The 16,272-nt window shown below is 48.1% G+C and overlaps 1 protein-coding gene across 1 annotated transcript in view; it reads right to left on the minus strand.

Moving 5' to 3' along the window:
- The window catches only part of COL27A1 (collagen type XXVII alpha 1 chain), a 1,047,548-nt gene that overhangs the window by 869,757 nt on the left and 161,519 nt on the right, over window positions 1-16,272 (minus strand). Inside the window, exons 7-8 of the mRNA XM_086924958.1 lie at window positions 12,590-12,643; window positions 1,225-1,269 (exon numbers count right to left, since the gene is read on the minus strand). Coding sequence (XP_086781084.1) covers window positions 1,225-1,236 — 12 coding nt within the window. The 5' untranslated portion in view covers window positions 1,237-1,269; window positions 12,590-12,643. The remainder of the gene's footprint in view (window positions 1-1,224; window positions 1,270-12,589; window positions 12,644-16,272) is intronic.

Raw genomic sequence — 16,272 nt, forward strand, 5'->3', positions numbered from 1 at the left:
TGTAGTGTGTGTGTGCATGAGTCTGTGTGCACTGCAGTGTGTGTGTGCCTGAGTCTGTGTGCACTGCTGTGTGTGTGTGCATGAGTCTATGTGCACTGCAGTGTGTGTGCATGAGTCTGTGTGCACTGCAGTGTGTGTGTGCATGAGTCTGTGTGCACTGCAGTGTGTGTGTGCATGAGTTTGTGTGCACTGCAGTGTGTGTGCATGAGTCTATGTGCACTGCAGTGTGTGTGTGTGCATGAGTCTGTGTGCACTGCAGTGTGTGTGTGCATGAGTCTATGTGAACTGCAGTGTGTGTGTGCATGAGTCTATGTGCACTGCAGTGTGTGTGCATGAGTCTGTGTGCACTGCAGAGTGTGTGTGCATGAGTCTATGTGCACTGCAGTGTGTGTGCATGAGTCTATGTGCACTGCAGTGTGTGTGTGCATGAGTCTATGTGCACTGCAGTGTGTGTGTGCATGAGTCTGTGTGCACTGCAGTGTGTGTGTGCATGAGTCTGTGTGCACTGCAGTGTGTGTGTGCATGAGTCTGTGTGCACTGCAGTGTGTGTGCATGAGTCTATGTGCACTGCAGTGTGTGTGTGCATGAGTCTGTGTGCACTGCAGTGTGTGTGTGCATGAGTCTATGTGCACTGCAGTGTGTGTGTGCATGAGTCTGTGTGCACTGCAGTGTGTGTGTGCATGTGTCTGTGTGCACTGTAGTGTGTGAGAGTGCAGCAGTCTGTGTGTAGTGCAATATGTGTGGGTGCATGAGCCTGTGTGAACTGCAGTGTGTGAGTGCATGTGTTGGTATGTTCTGCAGTGTGTAACTGTGCACAAGCCTGTGTGTACTGCAATGTGTGCCTGTCATAGAGCGTACACATGTGAACTGCAGTGTGAGTGCTCACGTCTGTGTGTACTGCAGTGTGAGTTCATCAGCTTCTGTAGACTGAAGGGTGTGTGAGTGCATGAGTGCGTGTGCTGAAGTCTGAGTGCATGAGTGCGTGTTCTACAGTGTGTACGCACACGAGTATAGGAGGCTGTGTGCACTGCAGCGTGTGAGTGCATAAGTGTGTGTAATGAGTGACTGGGTGGGTGTACGTGAGTGGTAGCACATTCAGAATTGTTGTTGTAATATTGTTGCTACTATACAAATGTGACAGTGGCTAAAAAGAGCGGCAAGAGTTAAGACATAGGTTAGAGTCAATTCAACATTTCCAGCAAAATAGACTAAGAAAAACTTTACCGGCCTACCCATCTTGCCCCTCTTCCCAGGAACTCCGGGGATACCCTGCAAAGATAAAACAGAGAGAATATTACTCATAAAAGTGGAAGAAAACCAGTGAAAGCACAACCCCAGCAAGCACTGCAGGCTAAACTTGGTATAGATTCGCATGAGAGATTGCAATTATATTTACCTGAAAAGTTACCCAATGAGAGCTGGGTGGGCTCTTCTCACTAGCCAATGAGAGCTGGGCAGGCCCTTCACACTAGCCAATGAGAGCTCAGCAGGCCCTTCACACTACCTAATGAAAGCTGGGTGGACCTTCCACACTAGCCAATGAAAGCTGGGTGGCCTTTCACACTAGCCAATGAGAGCTGGGCAGGCCCTTCACACTAGCCATTGAAAGCTCAGCAGGCCATTCACACTAGCCAATGAATGCTGGGTGTGCCCTTCACACTAGCCAATGAAAGCTGGGTGGGCCCTTCACAGTAGCCAATTAAAACTGGGTGCACCCTCCACACCAGCCAATGAGAGCTGGGTGGCCTTTCACACTAGCCAATGGGAGCTGGGCAGGCCCTTCACACTATCCATTAAAAGCTCAGCAGGCCCTTCACACTAGTCAATGAAAGTTGGGTGGACCCTCCACACTAGCCAATAAAAGCTGGGTGGGCCCTTCACACTAGCCAATGAAAGCTGGGTGGGCCCTTCACAGTAGCCAATTAAAACTGGGTGCACCCTCCACACCAGCCAATGAGAGCTGGGTGGGCCCTTCACACTAGCCATTGAAAGCCGGGCAGGCCCCTCATCTGTGCCACTCCACTGGCTCAGAGCCAGCAGCTGAAAAATAAAACAATGTCCTATAATGGTTTCATTTTTCAGCCAGCCTTTGCAGGGTGTGGCGGGGCTGGTCCGGGGGTGCGCGAGGCAGGGGTAGGGGGCCCACTCACTCAGGACCGACTGGGAACCAAAATTGGCCCTGGCAAAGAGCTCGGCGGGCCCCCCTGGGAGCGGATGAGGTGTTTGCCAGGGCCGGTTTCGGCCGATTTTGTTACAGGGACCGATTTTGCAGCTATAAACACTATAAACAAGCACTGGCATAGCCAATAGGTCTCGTCTTTGGGACCTTGTAAGAGTTTAGCCATGCAGCACTTGTCCTGGGTGCTGCGCCCCCAGGGATTGAAGAGCTTAACAATTACTACATACTGGATCATGTCGTCGGATTTCCAAAATAAGTCTCCTACATCATTTATCACTCACAAATCAACTTCAAATATATTTTGGAAATTCAACCATTGTCTCCAAACATGAGCTCATGAGTTAAGCATACAAGTACACGTTCACACACAAGCACACGCACGCACACACGGGCACACTCAAGCACACGCACGCACACACGGACACACTCAAGCACACGCACGCACACACGGACACACTCAAGCACACGCACGCACACACGGACACACTCGAACAGACACAGATTCAATTGTAGTTTACAACTCTGCAGAACTCATTTTAACAAGCAAGGGGTTAAATACCTCAGAGTGAAGAAAAGTGGAGCTGGCCAAAAGTTAGGATGCATTACAAGGAGCACAGTAATCCACACGCCTTCGCTTGCTCTTTGATTTATTTGGTTATTCCAAATGCACGCAGCAATATTTGGGCACAAAAGCCCCGCTGCCGGGCCCTGTGTTGCTTTGTCTGTTGCTCATTTGCTGAACCGATGCCGAAGCTGGCTCCCTGCGATGCCGGGCGGCACGCAGTGCTCTCGGTTGCTGCCAATACATGCAGGACTCAAATTCGAGGGACGTGTTTGGCCTCCAAAGGGACTCCTCTCTGCGGCTGGGGGGGGAGTTGGGTCTCTAATCTGACAGTTGTGCTTGAGCCTTCCTGGGGCAGATTTACAAGCGCCTTGCTCCACGTTTGCGTCATTTTTAACATGGGAAAAGTGACGCAAAAGTGGCGCAAGGGGCTTATAAATCTTCACACCTGTTTATACGTAACCCAACTCGCTATATCTAAGGGGCTGCCGCGGAATGTGAAAGTAATGGGACATGGTGGGCCTCAAGAAGCAAAGCAGGATGGTGCGGGCAAGCAAGTGCGCACATTTAAAGAAAGGGGCACAGCCTCCCAAAGTGGCCGCCATGTGGACAGAAATAAAGAAAGGGGCTATGCTTTCTGAAGCAGCCCCATGTGGACAGGGGTGCCATGCTGATCAAGAGAAACACACAAACACGTGTGTAAAGAACAACATGGAAGGAGTTGGGAGGGACAATGCTGCATTAAAATGCAAGCAGCTATGGCGTCAACGCTGGACATGGGCAAACAGTACCAGGAGCAGGAAACCAAGTAAAATTGTCCCCCAAACGATAGATTAAAAAACCCAAAATGTAAAGATACAGTACTTGGTCACTGCTCCATGGGAGGAACGAAATAGAAAAATGGAGGGAAAAAGAGACAGGACTGACCACTAACAAGCAATGGTTTTTAAAGGACACTGAAACAAACAAATGAATATCAGAGGGGTGGATTTAAACCCACAAGAGAAGTATATACTAAAGTATATACAAGCGGTCCTGAAAGCTTGACCTAAAAAGTGCCCTTTCTGAACCGCCTGTAAAACCTATGTATTTTTAGCCAACATTTTCACAATTTGCCCCCTTGTTTTTAACATTTTGTTGGGGAGACTCAACAGGGTTCTGAAAGTTTCACTTTCAATTGAATAAGGGGAGCACTAAAAAACAGCTTACAAAAGATTATGCTCAGTCAATATCCGAGCAGCAGTACTGAGCGTATGATGTGGTCAAAAGTGATAGCCTGAGCCAAGCACCGAATGTACACATTGTACCCAATGGATACTGAGGCCAGGTTGCAGAGAATAGAGCACTGATGAATACCTTGCCCTGGCCCATCCACCTCTTGTCATGCAGGCACCTCATATATATGTGGTACTATGGAAAGATATAGTAGGCATGAGGTCAAAGGTCATGCCTGGTATACTATACATACTATGGGGCAGATTTACAATTCCTGGAGCATTCCTGCAAATCAGCAGGGATGCGCCAGGAAACTTGCAACACACATCCCAATCCTTGCGCCACCACGGATGCGCCGCATTTACAATGTGGCGCATCATGGCACAAGGAAATGCAGTTGCGTGTCGCATCTCCCGTCATAGCGTTGGTGCAGTGCTGGAGTTGTGTTGCGGGTGCGACGCAACTCCAGCACTGTGCCAACCCGGCCTATCTTGAACATGGTGCGTCACACCTTACGCCTGCTTCAAGCAGGAGCATGGTTTTGACGCAGTGGGGTCGGAAAAGTGACTGAGTGAAATCTTGTAGATTTCACTTAGTCACTTTTCCAAGGCGTTCCTGCACCGGACACGAGGTGCAGGGCACAAGGCATGCAATTTGCTCACTATGTCCAATCAGCGATGGAACTAAATATAACCTGCAGCAAATACCTGCCTTCGCCACTCTTTCCTCTACAGCACAGCAGACTGTTGTGGCTGTGCCCAGCAGACTCTGAGTGTAGCCCTTGCCATTCCTTACGCCCTCTTTCATGTTCCCAGAATTATGTGTTCCTAATGGCATCATCAAAGCCGCTACGTAGGAGGAAACTGAGAACTGAGCACAAAGCCCAGCCAAATACCTCCATGTAGTAAAAAAAAGATTACAGGGTCGTTATAGTTAGAAAATAGTTTTTGGAATACCTTAGAAATTTACTTAAAAAAACCAAAGGTCACAGGGTTGTTATAGTTAGGAATTAAAATTTTAAAAACCTTAGAAATTTATTGAAAAACCAAAGGTCACAGGGTTGTTATAGTTAGGCTAAGGTTTCACTTGTATGAAACTAGTGAAATTCAGCAGTTATAGTTAGCTAAGCTAACTATAACTCGCACCCCAGTAATGCACTGCTTATGACCTCTCATATTACATCACTCATGACATGGCCAGTGACATCACTCATGACGTCTCCAAATGACATCACTGATGACATCATCAAGTGAGTAACTGTTTTTTAAGAGTTTATGGGTGTCAAACATATATACTAACATACTACAAAAGATACATTAGTATACTAGGTGCACTACTACTGAGTGATATTACTTGTAGCATATATAATGTGAAAGGCTGTAGGTATCCTTGTGTGTATGGGTGTGGGAGTTGCTATATGGGTGTATATGTGGGTGTGTGAGTAGCTGTGTGGAGATGTGTGAGTGACTATTGTTGAGTGAGTAGGTGTGTCACTGGGTTTACGGATGAGTGAGTGGCAGTTCGAGTGGCTGTATGGGTGGGTAACTAAGTGTGTATTGACTATGGGTGAGTGAGTGGGTGTCTCAATGGCTGTATGAGTTCGTGGCTGGTTGTGTAAGTGGCTGTATGGGTGAGTGAGTGACAGTGGGTGTTTGGTTGAGTGAGTTATTGTGTGATTGGCAGTATTGGAGAGTGAGTGTCTGTGTGAATGGCTGTACAGGTGAATGAGCAAATGTGTGAGTGCTAGTATGGATGTGTGAATAAGTGTGTAAGTGATTGTGTGGGGGTGTGAGTGCCTCTAAGAGTGAGTGTCAATCTTAGGAGGGTGTATGGGTGAGTTAGTGGGTGTGTGAGTAGCTGCATGGCTGAGTGTGTGGCTGTATGAGTGAGTGTATGTGTGAGTAGTTGTATGAATGGCCCTATGAGTGAGCGAGTATGTGTGTGAGTGGCTCTATGATGGAGTGAGTGGGTGTGTGAGTGAGTACTGGTATGGGTCTGTGAATGGGTATGTGAGTGGTTATGTGGGTGTGGGCATACAAGAGGTTGTATAGGGTGTGAGTGGTTCCGTGGATGACATAAACAGTGATGTAATTTGAGATGTCATCAGTGATATCTCTGACCATGTCGTGAGTTATGTAATATGTGAGGTCATAGGAAGTGAATTGTGTGGCGTGGCACTGTTGAATGACTGTGACTTCACTGTCATTCAACAGTGTGATGCCAGATGTGATGCTCTGCGTCCTGTGGAGGTAATAACTTATCCTGTCTCTTATTTGGTGGCTATGTGCCACCAAGGGCAAACTAAAGTGGATTGGAAGCAAAAGATGGTGGGGGACTGTGTATGCTACCCCTGCCGGCCTGAACTTTGTCGGCTAGATCTGTGACCCTCAGCCTTAAAAGAACTACAAAGTCTGTTGCTGAGGTGGAGAGCCTTGGTATTGTCTTTGCACTGAATCCCTAAAAAGGGGCAAAATTGCAGGGAATTCTGCTACACTGACACAGAAAGTGAGCGTGCTGTGGCTCTGCTTTCCCTACAGCAATTGAGTGCCAAGTCTGCCTTATAATCTGAGGAGATGGATGCCATCAAATGGGGTATCCATTAATGCACTTGGACGTCACCTGAAAAGCTTGGGCTCTCCTACACGTGTGGCGTCGAAGCACTGTGCTGGTACCGCTTGCCCTGCCCTAAGAATTCAGTGGTGTCCAATCAAGAACAAAGCACAAACTTTGCTGCATCCTAATTATCCTGGATGATCTGTGATAAATTGGTGCTAAACTCTTCAGGTATTGGCAGAAAAGTCTCGATGATGCTGTCCACAATGTGTGTGAATACCTTCCTAGGAGCAGCTATCTTTCACCTGGTGCAGGACTCGGCTGCAAGAGTAAAACACTTGTTTTCTGAATACTTCCATATGTTTGAATTCTCTGTCACAAGGAATTGTAGGAAAGAAGATGGCAGTGAACCTGCGCGTTAACACTGGGACAGCCACACTTCCTGGTGTCGGATGACGGGTCAGGAAGGCAGGGTCTCTATATCAGGTCTGGGCTTAATTCGCTGACTTTTTCTAAGCGGAACTCTTCGAAGTTACAACTGCAGTTTATGCTGGTATTCCTGCCGCTCGGGTAGAAATTCTACCTGAGCTGCAGCTCGCACTCACAAACTTACTGTTTGCGATCGTAAACTCACCGTTCGCAATCACGAGTGGGGAAAAAACTTCGCTGCACATCTTGAAGCAGAGTTTTCTGCAGCCCGCAAGGTCCACGGAGTGCAGAAAACTCTGCAAACTCTGCGAACGGAGCGAAGTTCCCCACCCAGGCCTACTCTATATGCGCATGCGTGACTTAGATCAAGTTCGAGCAGGGTGGTTTTCGAGTCGGACAAGGTAAACGGGTTATTCGTTGGCATCTGGGCTGGCGTCAACATGGTAAGGACCGGCATAGGTCGTGATGCTGGGATCGAAGTTGTGCTGGATGTCTGCCCTAGAGTCAGGGTGATCCTTGCAGAAGGGACAACAGGTACAGATGGCATTGAAGATGCATCTTCCAATGGTAACCAGACTGGAAGCCTTCTCAGATCCATGGACCCCAAAAGCCCACCAGAGGGAGCCAGAAGGGAGGAAACTATGTGCAGCAATGCTTTCCTAAAAGCCTCTATGTTCTGTGATGTTGCCGACACATATACAGCAGCACGTAAGAGATGCTTTTTTTTGTATAGCGTATGAAATGAAAGAGGCTTTTGTAGCGTATGAAATGAAAGAGGCTTTTGTATAGTTCACGCTTTTTTTTGTTTAGCGCATTAAATGAAAGAGGCTTTTGTATAGCTCACCCTCACATACAGCAGCGCATCAGGGATGCAATAATGCTCACCTACAGCAGCACGTCACAGATGCAATAACGCTCATATACAGCCGTGCGTCAGAGATGTAATAATGCTTATTTACAGCAGTGCGTCAGAGATGCAATAACGTTCATTTACAGCAGTGCGTCAGAGATGCAATAACGCTCATGTACAGCAGCGCGTCAGAGATGCAATAACACTCATATACAGCAGCGCATCAGAGATGCAATAACGCTCAGATACAGCAGTGCATCAGAGATGCAGAAACGCTCACATACAGCAGCGCGTCAGAGATGCAATAACGCTCATACACAGCAGCGCGTCAGAGATGCAATAACGCTCATATACGGCAGCGCGTCGGAGATGCAATAACGCTCATATACAGCAGCGCTTCAGAGATGCAATAACGCTCATATACAGCAGCGCGTCAGAGATGCAATAACACTCATATACAGCAGCGCATCAGAGATGCAATAACGCTCAGATACAGCAGCGCATCAGAGATACGATAACGCTTACATACAGCAGCGCTTGTCTGAGATGCAATAACGCTCATATACAGCAGCGCATCAGAGATGCAATACGCTCATATACAGCAGCGTGTCAGAGATGCAATAATGCTCATATACAGCAGCGCATCAGAGATGCAATAACGCTCATATACAGCAGCCCGTCAGAAATGCAATAACACTCATATACATCAGCGCGTCAGAGATGCAATAACGCTCATACACAGCAGCGCGTCAGAGATGCAATAACGCTCATACACAGCAGTGCGTCAGAGATGCAATAACGCTCACATACAGCAGCGCGTCAGAGATGCAATAACGCTCATATACAGCAGCGCAGCAGAGATGCAATAACGCTCATATACAGCAGTCCCTCAGAGATGCAATACCGCTCATACACAGCAGCGCGTCAGAGATGCAATAACGCTCACATACAGCAGCGCGTCAGAGATGCAGTAACGCTCATACACAGCAGTTGTCAGAGAAGCAATAACGCTCACAAACAGCAGCGCGTCAGAGATACAATAACGCTCATATACAGCAGCGCGTGAGAGATGCAATATTGCTCATACACAGCAGCGCATCAGAGATGCAACAACGCTCATATACAGCAGTGCCTCAGAGATGCAATAACGCTCATATACAACAGCGCACCAGAGATGCAATAACACTCATATACATCAGCGCATCAGAGATGCAATAACGCTCACATACAGCAGCGCATCAGAGATATAATAACGCTCATATACAGCAGCGCGTCAGAGATGCAATAACGCTCATATACAGCAGCGCGTCAGAGATGCAATAACGCTCATTTACAGCAGTGCATCAGAGATGCAATACACTAATATACAGCAGTGCATCAGAGATGCAATAGCGCTCATATACAGCAGTGCGTCAGAGATGCAATAACGCTCATATACAGCAGCGTGCCAGAGATGCAATAACGCTCATATACAGCAGCGCGTCAGAGATGCAATAACGCTCATATACAGCAGCGCGTCAGAGATGCAATAAGCTCATACACAGCAGCGCGTCAGAGATGCAATAACGCTCACATACAGCAGCGCGTCAGAGATGCAATAACGCTCATATACAGCAGCGCAGCAGAGATGCAATAACGCTCACATACAGCAGCGCGTCAGAGATGCAATAACGCTCATACATAGCAGATGTCAGAGATGCAATAAAGCTCACATACAGAAGCGCGTCAGAGATACAATAACGCTCATATACAGCAGCGCGTCAGAGATGCAATAATGCTCATACACAGCAGCGCGTCAGAGATGCAATAACGCTCGTACACAGCAGCGCGCCAGAGATGCAATAACGCTCACATACAGCAGCGTGTCAGAGATGCAATAACGCTCATATACACCAGCGCAGCAGAGATGCAATAACGCTCATATACAGCAGCGCATCAGAGATGCAATAACGCTCATACACAGCAGCGCGTCAGAGATGCAATAACACTCATATACAGCAGCGCGTCAGGGATGCAATACGCTCATTTACAGCAGTGCGTCAGAGATGCAATAACGCTCACCTACATGCATTAATACCCCTCACATTACTCTTAGAGACATAAGACCCACACAAAGCAACATGTAGGCTGATAAGATGACATAATTCCATGTTCAGGACGTTCACCTTAAAGAGGCGCTAAACCAGTATTTCCATGTGTGGAGAAGTGTGGCTCAATGGTTAGAGCGGCAGACCCTGATGCAGAGGTCTAGCCCGGGACCAGGGTTCAATTCCTCGCCGTGGCGGGTCTTGGGCTCAAAATTCTACGGACCTGATAATTGTCACCTCAGTGCCTATTCTAATCATAGAGTCCCACTCTGCAACTCTGGGCAATAGCTTGCTTAATCTCCACAACGACCCCCACAACGCTAAGGATGCCTGGCCTTCCCCTGGGGGTGCCCAGGAGTGGAAGCCTCACAGGGAAAGCCAGGACGGGTTCCACAGCGGTATTCATACAAGCGCCTTGAGACCCTTGCGGGTGAATAACGCTCATATACAGCAGCGCGTCGGAGATGCAATAACGCTCATATACAGCAGCGCTTCAGAGATGCAATAACGCTCATATACAGCAGCGCGTCAGAGATGCAATAACACTCATATACAGCAGCGCATCAGAGATGCAATAACGCTCAGATACAGCAGCGCATCAGAGATACGATAACGCTTACATACAGCAGCGCTTGTCTGAGATGCAATAACGCTCATATACAGCAGCGCATCAGAGATGCAATACGCTCATATACAGCAGCGTGTCAGAGATGCAATAATGCTCATATACAGCAGCGCATCAGAGATGCAATAACGCTCATATACAGCAGCCCCTCAGAGATGCAATAACACTCATATACATCAGCGCGTCAGAGATGCAATAACGCTCATACACAGCAGCGCGTCAGAGATGCAATAACGCTCATACACAGCAGTGCGTCAGAGATGCAATAACGCTCACATACAGCAGCGCGTCAGAGATGCAATAACGCTCATATACAGCAGCGCAGCAGAGATGCAATAACGCTCATATACAGCAGCCCCTCAGAGATGCAATAACGCTCATACACAGCAGCGCGTCAGAGATGCAATAACGCTCACATACAGCAGCGCGTCAGAGATGCAGTAACGCTCATACACAGCAGTTGTCAGAGAAGCAATAACGCTCACATACAGCAGCGCATCAGAGATATAATAACGCTCATATACAGCAGCGCGTCAGAGATGCAATAACGCTCATATACAGCAGCGCGTCAGAGATGCAGTAACGCTCATTTACAGCAGTGCATCAGAGATGCAATAGTGCTCATATACAGCAGTGCGTCAGAGATGCAATAACGCTCATATACAGCAGCGTGCCAGTGATGCAATAACGCTCATATACAGCAGCGCGTCAGAGATGCAATAACGCTCATATACAGCAGCCCGTCAGAGATGCAATAAGCTCATACACAGCAGCGCGTCAGAGATGCAATAACGCTCACATACAGCAGCGCGTCAGAGATGCAATAACGCTCATATACAGCAGTGCAGCAGAGATGCAATAACGCTCATATACAGCAGCCCATCAGAGATGCAATAACGCTCATACACAGCAGCGCAGCAGAGATGCAATAACGCTCACATACAGCAGCGCGTCAGAGATGCAATAACGCTCATACATAGCAGTTGTCAGAGATGCAATAAAGCTCACATACAGAAGCGCGTCAGAGATACAATAACGCTCATATACAGCAGCGCGTCAGAGATGCAATAATGCTCATACATAGCAGCGCGTCAGAGATGCAATAACGCTCGTACACAGCAGCGCGCCAGAGATGCAATAACGCTCACATACAGCAGCGTGTCAGAGATGCAATAACGCTCATATACACCAGCGCAGCAGAGATGCAATAACGCTCATATACAGCAGCGCATCAGAGATGCAATAACGCTCATACACAGCAGCGCGTCAGAGATGCAATAACACTCAAATACAGCAGCGCGTCAGGGATGCAATACGCTCATTTACAGCAGTGCGTCAGAGATGCAATAACGCTCACCTACATGCATTAATACCCCTCACATTACTCTTAGAGACATAAGACCCACACAAAGCAACATGTAGGCTGATAAGATGACATAATTCCATGTTCAGGACGTTCACCTTAAAGAGGCGCTAAACCAGTATTTCCATGTGTGGAGAAGTGTGGCTCAATGGTTAGAGCGGCAGACCCTGATGCAGAGGTCTAGCCCGGGACCAGGGTTCAATTCCTCGCCTTGGCGGGTCTTGGGCTCAAAATTCTACGGACCTGATAATTGTCACCTCTGTGCCTATTCTAATCATAGAGTCCCACTCTGCAACTCTGAGCAATAGCTTGCTTAATCTCCACAACGACCCCCACAACGCTAAGGATGCCTGGCCTTCCCCTGGGGGTGCCCAGGAGTGGACGCCTCACAGGGAAAGCCAGGACGGGTTTCACAGCGGTATTCATACAAGCGCCTTGAGACCCTTGCGGGTGAGTAGTGCGCTATACAAGTATCAATTTACAATTTACAGAACACGTTCGGGTTGTACACAACTTCCAAAAAGCATGGAAGAGTCACACCCTAAACACTCAAGGGCATCATAGGGACAGTGGGGACATCAGGGCATGCCAGGGCGATGTGTTGAGGCACAGCGAACCAGCACCTCTGGCCTGCTAGTCATTTCATAAGATCCAGCCGCTGACATGACACATTTCACACACATGACACATACACACACCCACTGATGAAGCCACATGAATACTCACTCGTTCACCGTCGGGTCCTGGGAGTCCGAGCAGTCCTGTTGGCCCAATGAATCCCTGTGGAGGCAGAAGAAACAGTAAATACACATCCCAGATACTGGGCACCTGTCTAGTCTTCAGTCTGTACACGCGGGCATCGTCCAGCGACGGTCTTCTTGAGATGAAATAAACCTTGAGGCAAGTGTATATGCCCATGGACTGCATGGTGCTGGCTTCCACGATGTAGTCCAAGGGCACATACCCTCACACCAGGGACCACGGTGTGCCATCCGGCAGGCGTCAGAGCGATGTGCGTCGGCGCGGCAGGAGTCCGAAGCGTCTTCAACCAGTCATGGCCTTTCTTATGCCAACATGTGTGCCGCTGGAGGTCAACTGGTCGTGTTCACCCATCTGGGGAGCAATGCTGCGTTAGATTCACATTTGATCATTATTGCTACAATACTTCATCCTTCCCAATATTTACCTGCCTGGTTTCAATGTGCCACTATGCATCTCAGCATCTGGAGAGGATTGCACTGTGCATCTCAGCATCTGGAGAGGATTGCACTGTGCATCTCAGCATCTGGAGGGGATTGCACTGTGCATCTCAGCATCTGGAGGGGATTGCACTGTGCATCTCAGCTTCTGGAGGGGATTGCACTGTGCATCTCAGCATCTCGAGAGGATTGCACTGTGCATCTCAGCATCTGGAGGGGATTGCACTGTGCATCTCAGCATCTGGAGGGGATTACACAGTGCATCTCAGCATCTGGAGAGGATTGCACTGTGCATCTCAGCATCTGGAGAGGATTGCACTGTGCATCTCAGCATCTGGAGAGGATTGCACTGTGCATCTCAGCATCTGGAGGGGATTGCACTGTGCATCTCAGCATCTGGAGGGGATTGCACTGTGCATCTCAGCATCTGGAGGGGATTGCACTGTGCATCTCAGTATCTGGAGAGGATTGCACTGTGCATCTCAGCATCTGGAGGGGATTGCACTGTGCATCTCAGCATCTGGAGAGGATTGCACTGTGAATTTCAGCATCTGGAGAGGATTGCACTGTGCATATCAGCATCTGGGGAGGATTGCACTGTGCATCTCAGCATCTGGAGAGGATTGCACTGTGCATATCAGCATGTGGAGAGGATTCCACTATCCATATCAGCATCTGGGGAGGATTGCACCGTGCATCTCAGCAACTGGAGAGGATTTGAGGTTATCAGGACGAATAACACAACCTTATACCTGAATCCTCCATCAGACCCACTCTCATGTATCACCATTGTTCGTTCTGTAGGCCTCTGCCAATCACCTCTGAAGCAGAACAACCTCTGCCAATCGTCTCTGAATCAGAATACCCTCTGCCAATCACCTCTGAATCAGAACAGCCTCTGCCAATCATCTCTGAATCAGAACAGCCTCTGCCAATCGTCTCTGAATCAGAACAGCCTCTGCCAATCTCCTCTGATTCAGAATACCCTCTGCCAATCACCTCTGAATAAGAACAGCCTCTGCCAATCGTCTCTGAATCAAAACAGCCTCCGCCAATCATCTCTGAATCAGAACAGCCTCTGCCAATCATCTCTGAATCAGAACAGCGTCTGCCAAGTGTCTCTGAATCAGAATACCCTCGGCCAATCGTCTCTGAATCAGAAAACCCTGTGCCAATCATCTCTGAATCAGAACAGCCTCTGCCAATCATCTCTGATTCATAACAGCCTCTGCCAATCATATCCGATTCATAAATCCCTCGGCCAATCACCTCTGAATGAGAACAGCCTCTGCCAATCGTCTCTGAATCGAAACAGCCTCCGCCAATCATCTCTGAATCATGGCCTCTGCCAATCGTCTCTGAATCAGAATAGCCTCAGCCAATCACCTCTGATTTAGAATACCCTCTGCCAATCACCTCTGAATGAGAACACCCTCTGCCAATCGTCTGTGAATAAGAAAACCCTCTGCCAATCATCTCTGAATCAAAACAGCCTCTGCCAATCAACTCTGAATCCGAACAGTCTCTGCCAATCACCTCTGACTCAGAATACCCTCTGCCAATCACCTCTGATTTAGAATACCCTTTGCCAATCACCTCTGAATGAGAACAGCCTCCGTCAACCATCTCCGAATCAGAACAGCCTCCGCCAATCATTTCTGAATCAGAACGGCCTCTGCCAATCATCTCTGAATCAGAAAAATCTCTGCCAATCATTTCTGAATCAGAACGGCCTCCGCCAATCATCCCTGAATCATAGCCTCTGCCAATCATTTCTGAATCAGAATGGCCTCCGCCAATCATCCCTGAATCATAGCCTCTGCCAATCATCTCTGAATCAGAAAAGCCTCTGCCCATCATTTCTGAATCAGAACGGCCTCCGCCAATCATCCCTGAATCATAGCCTCTGCCAATCATCTCTGAATCAGGACGGCCTCCGCCAATCATCTCTGAATCATAGAATCTACCAATCATCTCTGAATCAGGACGGCCTCCGCCAATCATCCCTGAATCATAGCCTCTGCCAATCATCTCTGAATCAGAAAAGCCTCTGCCAATCATTTCTGAATCAGAACGGCCTCCGCCAATCATCCCTGAATCATAGCCTCTGCCAATCATCTCTGAATCAGAACAGCCTCCACCCATCATCTCTGAATCAGAACAGCCTCCGCCAATCATCTCTGAATCATAGCCTCTGCCAATCATCTCTGCATCAGAACAGCCTCCGCCATCATCTCTGAATCAGAACAGCCTCTGCCAATTATCTCTGAATCAGAACAGCCTCTGCCAATCGTCTCTGAAACAGGATAACCTCTGCCAATCATCTCTGAATCAGAATACCCTCTGTCAATCATCTCTGAATCAGAATACCCTCTGTCAATCATCTCTGAATCAGAATACCCTCTGTCAATCATCTCTGAATCAGAATACCCTCTGCCAATCACCTCTGAATCAGAATACCCTCTGTCAATCATCTCTGAATCAGAATAGCCTCTGCCAATCATCTCTGAATCAGAATACCCTCTGCCAATCATCTCTGAATCAGAATACCCTCTGTCAATCATCTCTGAATCAGAATACCCTCTGCCAATCATCTCTGAATCAGAATACCCTCTGCCAATCGTCTCTGAATCAGAAATCCCTGTGCCAATCATCTCTGAATCAGAACAGCCTCTGCCAATCATCTCTGATTCATAACAGCCTCTGCCAATCATCTCCGATTCATAAATCCCTCTGCCAATCACCTCTGAATGAGAACAGCCTCTGCCAATCGTCTCTGAATTGAAACAGCCTCCGCCAATCATCTCTGAATCATGGCCTCTGCCAATCGTCTCTGAATCAGAATAGCCTCAGCCAATCACCTCTGATTTAGAATACCCTCTGCCAATCACCTCTGAATGAGAACACCCTCTGCCAATCGTCTCTGAATAAGAAAACCCTCTGCCAATCATCTCTGAATCAAAACAGCCTCTGCCAATCAACTCTGAATCCGAACAGTCTCTGCCAATCACCTCTGACTCAGAATACCCTCTGCCAATCACCTCTGATTTAGAATACCCTTTGCCAATCACCTCTGAATGAGAACAGCCTCCGTGAATCATCTCTGAATCAGAACAGCCTCCGCCAATCATTTCTGAATCAGAACGGCCTCTGCCAATCATCTCTGAATCAGAAAAGTCTCTGCCAATCATTTCTGAATCAGAACGGCCT

Source organism: Lissotriton vulgaris, chromosome 5, assembly GCF_964263255.1.
Source record: "Lissotriton vulgaris chromosome 5, aLisVul1.2, whole genome shotgun sequence".
NCBI lineage: Eukaryota > Metazoa > Chordata > Amphibia > Caudata > Salamandridae > Lissotriton > Lissotriton vulgaris.